The sequence below is a fragment of the Microtus ochrogaster genome, chromosome 1 (assembly GCF_000317375.1).
Source record: "Microtus ochrogaster isolate Prairie Vole_2 chromosome 1, MicOch1.0, whole genome shotgun sequence".
Taxonomy (NCBI): domain Eukaryota; kingdom Metazoa; phylum Chordata; class Mammalia; order Rodentia; family Cricetidae; genus Microtus; species Microtus ochrogaster.
The window spans coordinates 47,293,585-47,308,218 of NC_022009.1; the positions used below are offsets into that span (position 1 = coordinate 47,293,585).

The window sequence follows — 14,634 nt, forward strand, 5'->3', positions numbered from 1 at the left end:
GCGGCGGCCGCTCCGGGGCGTCTCGGCCCGGCCCGACGCGCCGCCGCCTGACCTCACAATGGGCGCGGGGCGGGAGCGGCGAAGCGCCCGACCGGGGAGAACGAAGCTCGCGTCCCCGCGCTGCGCTCACCTGTGCCTCCCGCGCCATCGCGCTCCTTCACCTTCGCTTCCGCGGCGTTGGCACCGCCCTCGCGGATCCGGCCACACAGCTCCGAGCCCGGGGAAAACTTCGCCTCGCCGCGTCCCGTCCGACACCCTCCACCGTGATCTTTCAGGGAAAGTGCACGATCGGCCTCGCCGCAGCCTTTGCGCGCTGCCGTAAAGCCGACCTTTCCACTGTCGCGATTCTGACGTGCGTCGCTCAATCTAGTGCGCTGGGGCCATGGCGGCCTTGCGGCGCGGAAGCGAAGCGATTCGCCTGCATCTCTGCCGTTCTTTCTCCGGCGGCGTTGGTCGGCTGGCCCGTGAACGCGGGACGGAGCGCAGGGATGCTGCGTCCAGCCGGGTAAGCGGGACGCTCGGGGACGCTGGCAGGGAGGGAGGCCTGAGCATCCCCCGCGACGCCTGCGTCTACCCCGCGGGCTAATCTTCGTAGCGGACCCGCTGTGGAGAGTGCGAACCTTGCTTATTCTCGAAGTTAATTACTGCTTGTATTTACTCTACTCTTGAAGTGTGTATTTTCTCATTTCCCGGTTTTTTTTTCTTTGTAATCATTTGCACTTCTTTGGGAGTGGATGTTTTAAAAGAGGCCTATGTCTTGAGTCTTATCAGTCGGATGAAAATGTTGACTAAAGCTTCAGATAAAACATTAAACAGGGCACATGGCTACTAACGCTTCATTTGCTATCATGCTAATGACAGAATCTGGAGAGCTTTGTTTAAGCAATAATTAAGGGAGAACAGGGGGAAAAGGAGATAATTAAAAATTTCAAAATGTGCCTGCTGTGTGAATTTTCATTTCTGTTACGCTGTGTTTCTTAGCACACTTTTATCATAACTGCGGCTTTGAAGTTCTGTCTAGTCTACAGTTTAAATTTGTTGCCTAGGCTCCCGGCGGCTGGCTCAGTTCTCTGCCACAAGAATCAAGCAATCCTTCACTTCTATCTCTAGAAAGCAGAACTTTAGTCCTTGGGCAGAAAAAATAAAGCAGGTGTCAGAACATGCTTCGGGAGGGAAAATGTAACTAAGCCAAGAGCTTTCTCAGGGTGAGAGGTTCCCTGGCATTCATTCATTTACTTTGTTTGTTTTTGGATTGCGGGTGATAGGCCTGTTCTGGAGTTGAGCAGACTGCTTTCTGGAGACCTGTCGCTCCTTCCATGGTAGGTTCCGGAGTGGAACTCAGGCCCTCACATGAAATGCTTTACCCTCTGAGCCATCTTGCCTGACCTTCCCTAGCCTATCTGGTGAACTAATGCTGGAAAAAAGATCAGCAAGGAGAAGTCTTTGAAGAGTCTTGTTGGGGGTGTGGGGACTGAACCCCTTTAACTCACAAGGCAGGCTGGTCTCCATAGAGTGAGACCCTGTCTCAAACAAAACAAAACAAACAAAAAGTTAATATTCCTCAGGGTCTGGGTCCTCAGGGTAAGCCTGTGCTGCTCGCCCTTTGGAAGGCAGCCGTGGGGATGACCAGCTAGGGGAGCTGACTATGAGCCAGAACTTGCCGGTTCTACACTGCCCGTGCTGTGCTTTTTTAGGATCGAAATGTCCCATTATGATAAATATTAGGTGGCACAAAAGAAAACAGTTTTGCCTAAGGGCAGTTTATGTCTTATTACATTTCTTGTTTCCTGAACTATTGAGTGCTTGTAAGATGGAGGTTGCCTTGCAAAGACACTGTAAATAGCAAGTCTAAGAAGTAACATTGTGGCTGGGCATGGTGGTGTGACTTTAATCCCAGCACTGGGGAGGCAGAGGCAGGCATATGGCTGAGGTTGAGGCCAGCCTGCTCCATAGAGCAAGATCTACACAAGGAGACCCTGTCTTGAAAAATCAAAAACAAATAAATAAATAAGTGACATTTTAAAAAGGAACATTGCAAACCTTTTCTTCAATTAAGTAAATTCTGTACTAGCTTATTCTGCATATTTTTCTTTAGCTGTCTTGCTTTAAGGAGACCCACATTTGGGACCCACGAATAACTTCATTTCCGATCTCTTTTTACTAGTTGCTTTTTAGTTTTGTCTTTGTGTGTGTTCAGTCTTGTTGACCTCAGACTTGCTGTGTAGCTGAGGATGACCTTGACCTCCTCATCTCTGCCTCCATCTTGCCAGTACTGTGATTATGGTGTCCATCAGGAGGTGTTGCGCAGTGTTAAGGACTAAGCCACAGCAGCAGCCCCGGGTATTTTTTTTTTTTTTTTTTTTTTTGGTTTTTTCGAGACAGGGTTTCTCTGTAGCTTTGGAGCCTGTCTTGGAACTCCCTTGGTAGACCAGGCTGGCCTCGAACTCACAGAGATCCGCCTGTCTCTGCCTCCCAAGTGCTGGGATTACAGGCGTGCGCCACCACCGCCCGGCCCCAGCCCCGGTTATTTTTAAGGGTGATTTTTGTTGTTTTTTGTTCGGTTTTTTTTTTTGTTGTTGTTGGTTGTTGAGACAGGGTTTCTCTGTGTAGCCCCAGCTGTCCTGGAGCTCATTATGTAGACCAGGCTAGTCCCAAACTCAAGAGAGCCACCTGCCTCTTCCTCCTGAGTGCTGGTAATAAAGGTGTACATCACCATGCCCTGCTAGGAGGTAATTTTATGTGTCTAGGTGTTTTACTTGTGTCTATGTCTGTGCATGCAGTCTGTAGAGGCTAGAGTAGTGTGTTGAATCCTCTGGAACTGGAGTTACAGATGACAGTCAGCCCCTATCTTAGTTAGGGTCTCTGTTGCTGTGAAGAGACACCATGACCACAGCAAGTCTTACAGAGGAAAACATTTAATAGGATGGCTTACAGTTCAGAGATTGTCTATTATCATCATGGTGGGACATGGTGGTGAGCAGGCAGATTTGGTGCTGGAGAGATAGCTGAGAGTTCTACATCTTGTGCAGGCAACAGGAAGTGAACTCATACTAAGCATGGCTTGAGAATATATATACACACACACACACATATGCATATATACACATACACTGATATAGAAATCAATACTTTGCATAGATATGGATCTTGGTTTACTGATACAAATTTAAGATCAATTTTGTTAGCTGGGCAGTGGTGGCACACGCCTTTAATCCCAGCACTCCGGAGGCAGAGGCAGGCAGATCTCTGAGAGTTCGAGGCCAGCCTGTTCTACAAGAGCTAGTTCCAGGACAGGCTCCAAAAAGCTACAAAGAAACCCTGTGAAAGATCAATTTTGTTATATATATTTATTTCTGCTCTTGTTTAAGGTAACTGTGTTTGTGCAGCCTATTTAAAAAATGTAATATGTAGGTATTCTTCAAATCTTTCAGAGACCTTCAGAATATGGCATTTAAAATGTTTTAAGAACTTTTATGACAATGAGACACATTTGCTCCTGGGAGCACCAGTCTACTTCAAGAGGAAGATGGGCATCGAAGTGGCTCCTTATGGAGTTTGCTAGCCCTTTGGGCAAGGAACTGTTCTTGCCTGGACTGCTTGATGTTGTACTGTATGAACTGGACAAGTGGAACCCACAGAAAAATAACTGCTGAACTTTCCTGAAGGTGAGACAGTCCTTCAGGGTTCCTGCTTCATGAAAGAGTCTTCCAGACATTATGCAGGACACAGAAGAAAGTGACTGACAAACTGCCAATATAGGCGGAACGTGTCTTTGAAATTTCCTGCTTCGTGGAAAAGTCTCCTGGATACTATGGGTCTATAGGCTGAAGGTGGATGCCCCAATGGTACAGAAGAACTTTGGATGACTGTCCAGGCAGCAAGATGTCTCTGTCAATTCTAGAGTTTTGGAAGTTGCTTACAATGCACTTCCTGTTAACTTAGGTAATATTGTATTCTTCTGCCGTCTTTGATGGAGTTGAAGAATAGATAGTTTAGTTTTCCTTAGTTACAATAAAAGATAAAGTAGATATAAATATGTAACTGTAATTCTTGCTTGATACCTGTTTTGTTATATGTAATTTTACTATGCTAAGGTTAAAACCTTCCTTTTTATTTCAGCAGAAAAGGGAGGTGTTGTGGGATTCCCCTCTATATACCATTGGTTAATAAGGAAGCTCCTTTGGCCAGTGGCTTAATAGAATATAGCCAGGCTGGAAAAGACACAGAGAGAGAGTAGGTGGAGTCAGTGAGATACCATGTAGCCACCTGAGGAGACAGATGGTGGATCCTTGCCGGTAAGCCATGACCTTGTGTTGATGCACAGATTAATAGAAATGGATTGATTTTAAGATGTAAGAACTAGCTAGAAATATGATTAAGCTATCACAAATAATATAGTTTCTATGTGATTATTTAGGTCAGGGCAGCCGGAATGAATAAACAGCCTCCTGCAACAATGTACCTCAAAGCCTGCCTCCATAGTTACACACTTCTTCCAACAAGACCATACTTATTCCAACAAAGTCTCACCTCCTAATAGTGCTACACCCTATGAGATTATGGGGGCCAATTACATTCAGACTATCACAGCCTCCATATCGGTGCTGGGAATTGAACTTGGGTCTTCTGAAGGAGCAGCTAATTACTCTTAATAACCAAGCCATCTCTCTAGTCCAAGGATAAACGTTTAATGACGTATAGAACATTTACACTATTACATGATTTACACAAGAAAAAAAATGAATAATTGTACACGAACAGGCCTGTTGTCACTACTTGAACCATGGCCTCCTGACATGATATACCATTACTGCTGTGGCATTCCTCAAAACTGTTAGTCAGCCAGGCATAGTGAATCATGCCCATAATCCTATCACTCGGGAAGCTGAAGTGGGAGAAACAGTTCAAAGCTAGCCTCAGCTACATAGAATTCTGAGGTTACATAACATCCTTTTTCAAGAAAAAAAGTCACTTTTAACTTCATAAAATGTGGACAGTGGTGAGGCAGGTGGATCTCTGAGTTCGAGGCCAGCCTGGTCTACAAGAACTAGTTTCAGAACAGGCTCCAAAGCCACAGAGAAACCCTGTTTCAAAAAAACAAAACAAAACCAAAAAAAAAAAGAAACAAAACCCCAAAACAAAGCAGCCTGCCTTTTCTTATTATGGAGTTTGCTTATTATGGTTTAAACTTTTCTGCAACCAGGAGAACATTCCAGACCTTTGGCCTGAGTTTTCAAAGGACAGGCCATTTTGATATTTTTTGGAGTAACAAAGGACAGCTTGAGGTACTGCACATGGACACGGGGAGGGGGGGAACTCTTGATGAAGTCACCTCTGCATCTGCAGTTCTGAAAGCCATGCCCTTGTGATGTGTTGCTGGAACATCAGTGGAGCCATGTGTTTGTAATGGCTGGTGTTTCCTGTGTGGGTCCCTCAGGTACCAGAGACACAGAGTACTTAGCACTCTGTAGGCAGGGCTTCATACGTGTTCGAGGCTGACCTCGAACTCACAGAGATCCACCTGCTTCTGCCTCTTGAGTGTTGGGATTAAGGCATTCACTGGTTTCATGTAGCACCTTTCTTCATGTAGTAGGGGACTGGGGATCCTAGATCCACTGAAGGCTTTGAGCTCTCAGAGGAGCCTTGTAAAGCGGGAGGCCTCTGGCAAATGTGGACACTCTCTGTTGTCCCATCTCCCACTGTGGTTTTGGGCTGTGGGAGGAGGAGTAGGAAACAGAGGGCAGAACTGTTAGGCTGGCTGCCTCTTGCAAATGTTGGGTTTTTGTCTGACTCCCTGCAGGGTACATGGCCCAGGAGGAATCTCCCCTCCCACGCACAGCCCTCCTGTCCACGTTTCAGGAAGCTAGGCATTATGTTCTTACACTGTAAGAACTTAAATTACAGTAATTATTCACTCTACAAAGGGAGACTGCTTTTACAAAAGGGTTTTTTACCTCCTCCAAGCTTCTTGCTTTCTTTGCTAATAGCTCCTGCATGGTGAACAAAGACACAAGTATTTTCATGTAGCAAAAGCAGAGGAGTTAACCCATCATAGTCAAACATAAAAATCTCTCAAGGTGTTGTGCAAAACTGGATGCCTGGAACTTTTCTTGCACAGGTTCAACTGTGGAAGCGGGTGGTCTGACTCCAGTAGATCTGTATGGAGAAGCCACTGCCCTGCCGGCTGCTCTGTAGGCTTACTGTGCTGTGCGCGACAGGAGAAGAGTGCTGGCTGGGGCCCTTTATTTTTGAGACAGTATCTCACTGTAGTTCCTTAGCTGGCTTGGAAACTAGCTGTGTAGATCGGGCTGGCCTGGAATAATTCTTGCCTCTAACCTCCTGAGTACTGGGTTAAAGGTGCACATGGGGTGGCTTTTCCACATTTCCTGATGTGGATAGAGTCTGTGAGAAGAAAAGAACATGTTTCTAGCTTGTGAAAATGCTCCTAGTAAGGGTTTGAAGCTGTAAGCAGGAAGTGCAAAATGAAACCCTTGCACCGATAGTAGAAGGCAGCATGGGCTCTAGGGTATGGGCTGTACTAGGTTCCTGAAGCGTCCAGCAGTCTTCAGCAGCAGTGGCCGGGTTAGCACTTCACCAGTCCCTTGCCTTCCCTGTCTCCCCTGGCTAAGCTTAGCTTTCTACTGCTCCCGCTAGCACTGACCTGCCTACGTCTTCAGCTTCCTGAGATGCTTGAACTCAAGACCCTGGACCTGTCTACTTGCCTGAAATCCCAGCTTTTGAGCCTTTGTGGGTAGACCCAGAGATGCTCAGAGCTAGTGCCTTGGGATCTCACTTAGGACATCTGAACATGCTGTTTTGTTCTACTCACCCCAAACTGCCGTGTGTGGTGGAGTGGTCTAACTTAAGTCTGGCTTGAGGAGATGGCTCAGTGGTGGAGTGCTCGCTGCAGAAGTCTGAGGATCAGAGTTCTGATCCTGGACTCCATGTAAATCTGAATGAGTATGACTGCTTGTGTGTAATCCCAGCATGTGGGAAGCAGAACAATCCCTGGAGTAAGAAGCTGGCTCTTGAGAATAGCTGAAGCCGAGCTTCAAGTTCAGTGAGGGACCCCGCTTCAGTTTACAAGGTGAGAGCAGTAAGGGAAGACACCCAGTGCCACCCTTGGGCCTCTGCATGCACAGTGCACCCATGTGCATCCATATATACACATACCACACACACAAACATGAAGAAAGGGGAGCCGGGCAGTGGTGGTGCACACCTTTAATCCCAGCACTCGGGAGACAGAGGCAGGCAGATTTCTGTGTGTTTGAGGCCAGCCTGGTCTACAGAGCAAGTTCCAGGACAAGCTCCAAAGCTACAGAGAAACTCTGTCTCGGAAAAAGAAAGGGGAGGGGGAGTAAGCCTTTGGAATGCTAGAGAGATGTGCCGTACCAGCAAGCAGATGTGAAAATCCGCACGTCTATGATCCTGGTGGTGGGTGGGGCCGTGGAGACAGGCAGATCCATGACGCTTGTTGGCTGGGCAGCCAGGTTAGCACATTTGGTGAGTTTCAGGTTCAGTGAGCGGTCCCATTTCAAGTAATTAGGTATGGAAAGTAATCGAGGAAGACACCTGGCAGACTTCTGATTGCTACTTAGAACATCTGAATGCGTTGATGCCACCTCATCTAAAGCTACCGTATGTGGTGAGTGGTCGATATAAGTTCGGCCTGGGATGGGGAGATGGCTCCTCCACCTGTACACAGACACACTAACAGGTATACACACGTGTACAAAGGAAGCCATTGGAGCCTGGGACTGTGGTGCAATGAAAGTGCGTGTCTTGAGTAGCTAGGGTCAAATACCTATGGATACCTAAAAACAATAAAGAAAAATATTTATTATGGTTAGCGAGGTGGTTCAGTGGTTAAGAGCACTGATTGCTCTTACAGAGGACCCAGATTCAATTCTCAGGGCCTACATAGCTGCTCACAACTGTCTATAACTTCATTTCCAGAGGATCTGACATTCTCTTCTGGATTTTCCAGGTACTAGGCATACATACTGAAAAACACCATATACATAAAAATAAACTTCAAAATGAAAATGTTTCTATTTTGGATTAGGTGTTGTGTGTGGGCATATATACAACAGTGCAGGTACCCACAGTGGCAAGAGGTATCGGATCCATCTGGAGCTGGGACAGTAGGAATCGAACTTGGGTTCTGTGTAGGAGCACTAAGTGCTGTCAACCACTGGGCCATCTCTAGCCTTACTTCACAGTTTCCAAAGAAAGCATTTAGGAGAGATTGCTTTGGCTGCCGTCTGGAGCAGCATGGGCGGAGGTGCAGAATGTCAAGGGTGGGGCAGTGTGGACAAACTAGTTCCTGTGGTAATGTGTTTACCTAGACAGATAAGTAGGCTTCTACCTCAGCCTCCCAAGGGCTGGGGTCACAGACATGGGCACTATGCCCAGTGCCCAGATCACTTTTTTCTTTCTGTTAAAAATACGTAGCTGAGCCAGCCTTTAATCCTAGTACTTGGGAGACAGAGGCAGCCAGCCTGGTCTACAAGGGCTAGTTTCAGTTCAGCTAGGGCTATTATACAGAGAAAAACAAAACAAAACAAAAACAACAAAAAGTAGCAATAGGAGAAGCTTTAGAGGACTGGAGATGCTGAGATGCAGCTCCTTGTGGCAGAGTGCTTGCCCAGCGTATGTGAAGCACTGCAAAATGAGCTGTTTCTTCATCTTTCCTGACTTGCAGGAAGAGTCTGTTTTAAGATGACTGCTATTGGGCTGGAGAGAAGGCTCAGTGGTTAAGATCACTGGCTGCTCTTCCAGAGGACCTGGGTTCAATTCCTAGCACCCACGTAGTGACTCACAACTCTCTGTAACTCCAGTTCCAAGGGATCGAACACCATCACACAGATATACATTCAGGTAAAACAAAGATGCCCATAAAATAAATAAAAGATGATTGATATTATGACAAACATATAAATTAGAATTAACAGGAAGCGTATAATTAAAACACTGGTTTTTTAAAAAATATTTCAGCCAGGCGATGGTGGCGCATGCCTTTAATCCCAGCACTCGGGAGGCAGAGGCAGGCGGATCTCTGTGAGTTCGAGACCAGCCTGGTCTACAAAGCTAGTTCCAGGACAGGCTCCAAAGCCACAGAGAAACCCTGTCTCGAAAAACCAAAAAAAAAAAAAAAATATTTCAAAGGATTTTTTTTTATTTATGTTTATTGTATGTGAATGTCCAGTTGTAGCTCTGAATCCCCCTGCACAGACTGGAAAGTCCCATTTCTCCTCTCTCTGTCTGTCTGTCTGCCTGTCTGTCTGTCTCTCTCTAAACCCCACCCACTCAAGGGTCTTTGAACAAAGGGAAGGCAGGAAAAAGCCCAGTTCTGTATTCTTGGTGGCTACTGCAGCTTCCTCCCCTGAAGTTGCCAGCCTCTCAAGCCCCCCTCTAAATGCTCAGCTTTGGACCATACTTGAGCAGAAACCGAGCTTGTGGGGGACACATAATCACTCCTCGCCTACGGCCTGTAAAATTTCCCTATACTTTGGGGACAATACTCCTCTGGCCTCAATCTCTGGGACGAGAGCACCCACCCAGGAGTTGCCTTACTCAATATACCTGTTGTGCTTCTTCAGTTCTTGATCTGGCTCACTACACCAGCGGAGAAACTCATTTGGGGCAGAGGAGACAGTGGCAGAAAACCTTTTAGTGAATAAGTTTATGTGACATCTGTGCTTGTCTGCTGAGGCCTGAAGAGGTGTCTGGTTCCCTTGGAGCTGGAGTTACAGCTGATTGAGAACCACAGCATGAGCTTTCTGGGTCATCTGAAAGAGCAGATGTACTTTTAGTCACCGAGCCATCTCTCCAGCTGCCTTTTGGTTTTTCTGACAAGGTCTCACTGTGTAGCCCTGAATAATCTGGAATTCACTCTGTAGTTCAGACTCATATCTCTGCCTCTGCCTTCTGAGCGTTTAAGGGTGTATGCCCTGCACCTAGCCTTAAAACATTTTTTTTCTTTTTTTTTTCTTTTTTTTTTTTTTCTGAGACAGGGTTTCTTTGTGGAACTCACTCTGTAGATCAGGCTGGCCTCAAACTCAGAGATCTTTGTGCTTCTGCCTCCTGAGTGCTGGGATTAAAGGTGTGGGCCACCACCACCCGGCCTTAGTAGCATCTTCAGAAGTCCAAAGTGTGTACACACACACACACACACACACACACACACACACACTGGGAATGGAACCAAGAGCCCCAGGAGTGCTTAACAGCAGCCACGATCTCGGCCCTTTTCTTTGCACTTGGCACTTTGAGGCAGGGTGTACTAAGTTGTCCAGGTTGACTTCCAGCTGTGATTGTGCTTCAGCTTCCTAGCTGGAATAAAAGGCCTGCCGAGTAGGCCTGGCCTTCTCTCAGGATGTAGAACTACTTTAGCATCATTTGGTGAACAGTATAATGTTAAATTAAGCCAGGTGTGGTAGTGTTTGCCTGTAATACCAGCACTTGGGATGCTGAGGCAAAAGGATTGTGAATCTAGCCTAGGGCACATAGTTAGATTCTGTCTGAAGAAACCAGAGGGAGAAAAAAACAAACAGAATTCGTACTATAGCTCTTTGTTTGGAAAGGTATTGGATACATTGTAGTCTTTTGCAGAATAAACTGATGGGGGCATTGAATAAATGCAGGTTGTTAAATTTATAACATTAGGGATGGGTTCATTTGCATGTTAATCCTGTGTCTTTCATTAAAGGTCTCAAGATTCTGCCCTCCAAGACAGTCTTGCCATGATTGGATAGGACCTCCAGATAAACACTCAAACCTTCGTCCGGTTCATTTTCATATTCCTGAAAATGAGTCCCCCTTGGAACAAAGGCTTAGAGAATTGAGACAAGAAACACAAGAATGGAATCAGCAGTTCTGGGCGAACCAGAACTTGACCTTTAATAAGGTAAGGGTGGGATGCAGGTCAGTGAAGCACAGTACATTCAGCCACTTGGGGGCGCCAAATCTTCAGGGTTTACATTGTTGCTATTCTGTTGGGGTTTATGTGAATCTATAGAATAGTGTCTTTAGCAACCAGGTGTTGTGCTGCATTCCTTTAATCTCAGCACTTGGGAGTCAAAGGCAGAGGGATCTTTAGTAGCCTGGTCGTCTTAGTGAGCTCCAAACTAGCCTGAGATACATAGTGAGACCCTGTCTCAAAATAAATAACATAAAAGTCTTTAGGAGATCAAAGATTGTTCTAAGCCACGGTGTAACTATGTGGAAGACGCTTTGGTCAGTTATAGGTCACAGAGTTTGAGGCTTTCTAGGAAGAAAAGGAGCAGGGGGCCAGGACTAGTTCCCGTCCTTAGTGGTGTTCCTGTTTTTGAGAAATAATTGTCATAGGTTATGAGAGTTCAAGTTTTTTTGTTCTTTTGTTTTCAAGACAGGGTTTCATCTTGTAGGCCTGGCTGTCTTGGAACACACTCTGTAGACCAGGCTGTCCTCGAACTCACGGAGATCCCCTGCTTCTGCTTCCTAAGTGCTGATTAAAGGCGTGCGCCGCCACCACCCAGATTCTTACTGACTTACTCATAAGCTGCATGAGAAGTGAGTGTAAATATCCTATTGGAAAAGAAAATATAAACGAAGTCTCTGTTGTATTCTGTGGATACAACTTCCCAAATCCATTGACTATCTTGTTTTTGAGTCCTTTTTCAAGCTGTTATCCCAGCATTCTGGATCGGGAATACAAGGCCAGTCTCTACCACTTGGCAAGTTTGAATTCATCCTAGGTTATGTGAAAAGTTTCCTATACCAAGCTCAACACTTTTATTTTGTTTTGATGTTGCTTTTGTTTTTCAAACAGGGTTTCTCTCTGTAGCTTTGGAGCCTGTCCTGGAACTTGTTCTGTAAATCAGGCTGCCTCGAACTCACTGAGATCCACCTGCCTCTGCTTCCTGAGTTCTGGGATTAAAAGCATTCGCTACCACAGCCCGGCCCTAGCATGAAACTTTAACCAGACTGAGATGGTTTAAAACAAGCTCTGGTGGCCTCTGGAGAGGTGTTTCAGGGGATCCAGTGCCCTCTTCTGGCACTGTACATGCATGCTGTACAGAGGCACACATAAGATAAGACAGGGTTTTTCTTCTGTAGCTTTGGAACCTGTCCTGGAACTAGCTGTTGTAGACCAGGGTGGCCTCGAACTCACAGAGTTCTGCCTCTGCCTCCTGAGTGCTGAGATTAAGGGCGTGCACCACCACCGCCTAGCGTTTAAGATAATCTTTTTAAAAAGCAGGCTTTGAGGTGTGATGTTTCTCAGGAAACCTCTAAATTTCTCTGCACTGTGCTCTTAGCCGAGAGAGGAAGAAGCTAGAGAAGACCATTCTTTCTCCTTTTGTTTTTGGTACTGGGGATTAAACCTAGGGCCTTGTACTGGACAGATGCTTTTCTAGTGAGCTACAATTCCATCCCGTGTTAATTTTTACCTTGAGATGCAGTCATGTTAAAGTTGCCCAGGGTGCCTAGGCCTCCTGAGTGGCTGGATTACAGGCGTGCACCACCACTCCTGCTAAGAAGAGAGTTGTTTGTTTTAATTTTTTTTTTAGTTTTGATTTTTCAAGATGGTCTCATGTAGGCATGGTGGGCTCATACTTGTAGCTGAGGATGGCCTTAGCCACCCAATCCTCCTGTCTCCACTCCCCAAGTTTGGAGAGTATAGACCTATACTAAACACCTGCTAAGAGGGTTCTGATTGTTGTCTTTCAGGAAAAAGAAGAATTCATTTATTCAAGACTTCAAGCTAAAGGCTCAGGCCTGCGAACCAAGTCAGGTTAGTATGATTGTTCTGTGTTAATGTCAAAAGACAGGCTGTTGAGGGAAGGAAGTGGAGGGGCACACAGCCTCTGTCCTTCCCTTGCTGTCTCACTTACCTGTGGAGACTTCTTTTCCTGTGTGTGTGTGTGTGTGTGTACCATCATGGTTCCTACAAGCTGCAGGCTCCCTCTTCTCTCTTCCTCCTTTAGATGAAGTCACAACCTCTCAGAGTTTAGGTATTCCTTTTTTCTTTGCTTTCCCTGGGAATAGAATCCAGGGCCCTGAGCATTGTAGGTAAGCACTCGGGCATTGGACTGCGCAGCCTTTTGTCCTTCTGATGAGTGACTTCAAGCTAAGGTCATGAGGCCTCTGTAATCTCCCAACCCTCCCGCCTTCCCAGGTCTCCTGGATTCCTGAGTCAGTTCTCAAGCCAGAAAACAGAGAGCTGTCTGTTGGCCTTCCTCTCTAAATCAGGCAACTGAACTATGTGTTTCCCATCACTTCTGCTTTCCTGTCTTGTAACCATTGTTAAAGTCCAGGCCCCTGTTACTTCTCTATCCACTGTAGCTTCTCTGTTTGTTTTGTTTTATTTTTTGAGGCAGGGTCTTACTATGAAGGCTGTCCTGGAACTTGCTCTGTAGACCAGGGTGGCCTTGACCTCACAGAGGTCTTCCTGTGTCTGCCTCCTGAGCTGGATTAAAGGTGTGCACTACCTTACCCGGCCCCATCTTTAAGTCAGAAGCTGGTTGCCTGGGTATCTGTTGGCACTGTTCAGCCTGCTGTGAAGCTTACACAGAAAGTTTGGGTTAATTTACAAAAAATAGAATTGACCTCTGAATGTCCTTTGTCAAACCCTGCTTTAAATGAATTCTTTGCACCATAGCTAGACTGTTCTACCCAAAATGCGTACCTGGTACTTTGGGCTTTTGTTGTTGTTGAGACTGTGTCTCGCTACGTAGCCCTGGCTAGCCCTGTACTCAGAGATCTGACGTGCTGGATTAAAGGTGTGGCCGTCACGTCCAGTCCTCACCATAGGCTTCTGGACTCAGGCCACAGAGCAGCTCCCTGCCTCACATTCCTGGGGCGGGGAAACAGACCACAGGCTGCTGGGTTTGCTTGTTTCCTTTTTGTTTGGTTTGTTTTTGATTTTTTTGAGACTTAAAGTTCCAAAAAATATGTAGCTGGGACTGGCCTTGAATTCATGATAGCCTTTAAGTGCCAGCTTCCCCACTACCTGGATGGCCATTTCTTTTGCTCAAAATAGCCGTGGCCATTTTCTCTTAGTGTTGAGGTCAGGCCTTACTAAAATTCCAGCTGTTTGTTAAGCAGATGCCTGCTGTCAAAATATTCTCATGGGCAGTCCTGAACCGTTAACCTCCAAAGCTGGATGATCTGTCATTGCGTTAGAAGTACCATCACTCTCTACTGATCACTCTCTGTTTCCCAGAGAAAGACCAAGGGGTAGCAGTCTGGATGCTAGTCCCCCTCTATTCTCTGTGCAGACAACCAGTGTCTTACCAGATCAGCAACAGGAAGGGGTGCTACCCCCTAACAGTGAGTGTGGGAATGAACGGTGGGGTCAGTTTGGTCCTGACTGAGTGCCAGGCACTCTGCTGAGTCCCTTTTAAGTATCAGCCCCAAAGACCAAATGCTGTATGATGAGTCTGAGGCTTAACTGGGTGAGTACCCAGCCTGCAACCATAGCGTGAGATAGGAGCGAGAGTCTGCCCATGGCTGTCGGACCCAAAGGCCTCGCTGATCAGCAGTTTTCAGTTCAGCCTCTGCTGGCTGCATGTGCGTGCGTGCGTGCGTGCGTGCGAGTGTGTGTGTGTGTGTGTGTGTGTGTGTGAGAGAGAGAGAGAGAGAGAGAGA

General features: G+C 46.4%; 2 protein-coding genes across 2 annotated transcripts in view; one reads left to right on the forward strand and one right to left on the reverse strand.

The window, feature by feature from the left end:
- Positions 1–325, reverse strand: part of Bag5 (BCL2 associated athanogene 5) — a 5,214-nt gene extending 4,889 nt beyond the window's left edge. Inside the window, exon 1 of the mRNA XM_005343583.3 lies at positions 131–325. The gene's annotated coding sequence lies outside the window, so the exon portion shown is untranslated. The remainder of the gene's footprint in view (positions 1–130) is intronic.
- A 13-nt stretch (positions 326–338) lies between these two features.
- Apopt1 (apoptogenic 1, mitochondrial) overlaps positions 339–14,634 on the forward strand; it is a 33,688-nt gene continuing 19,392 nt past the window's right edge. The window contains exons 1-3 of the mRNA XM_005343582.3: positions 339–505; positions 10,715–10,912; positions 12,715–12,778. Of these exons, the coding sequence (XP_005343639.1) occupies positions 383–505; positions 10,715–10,912; positions 12,715–12,778 (385 nt within the window). The 5' untranslated portion in view covers positions 339–382. The remainder of the gene's footprint in view (positions 506–10,714; positions 10,913–12,714; positions 12,779–14,634) is intronic.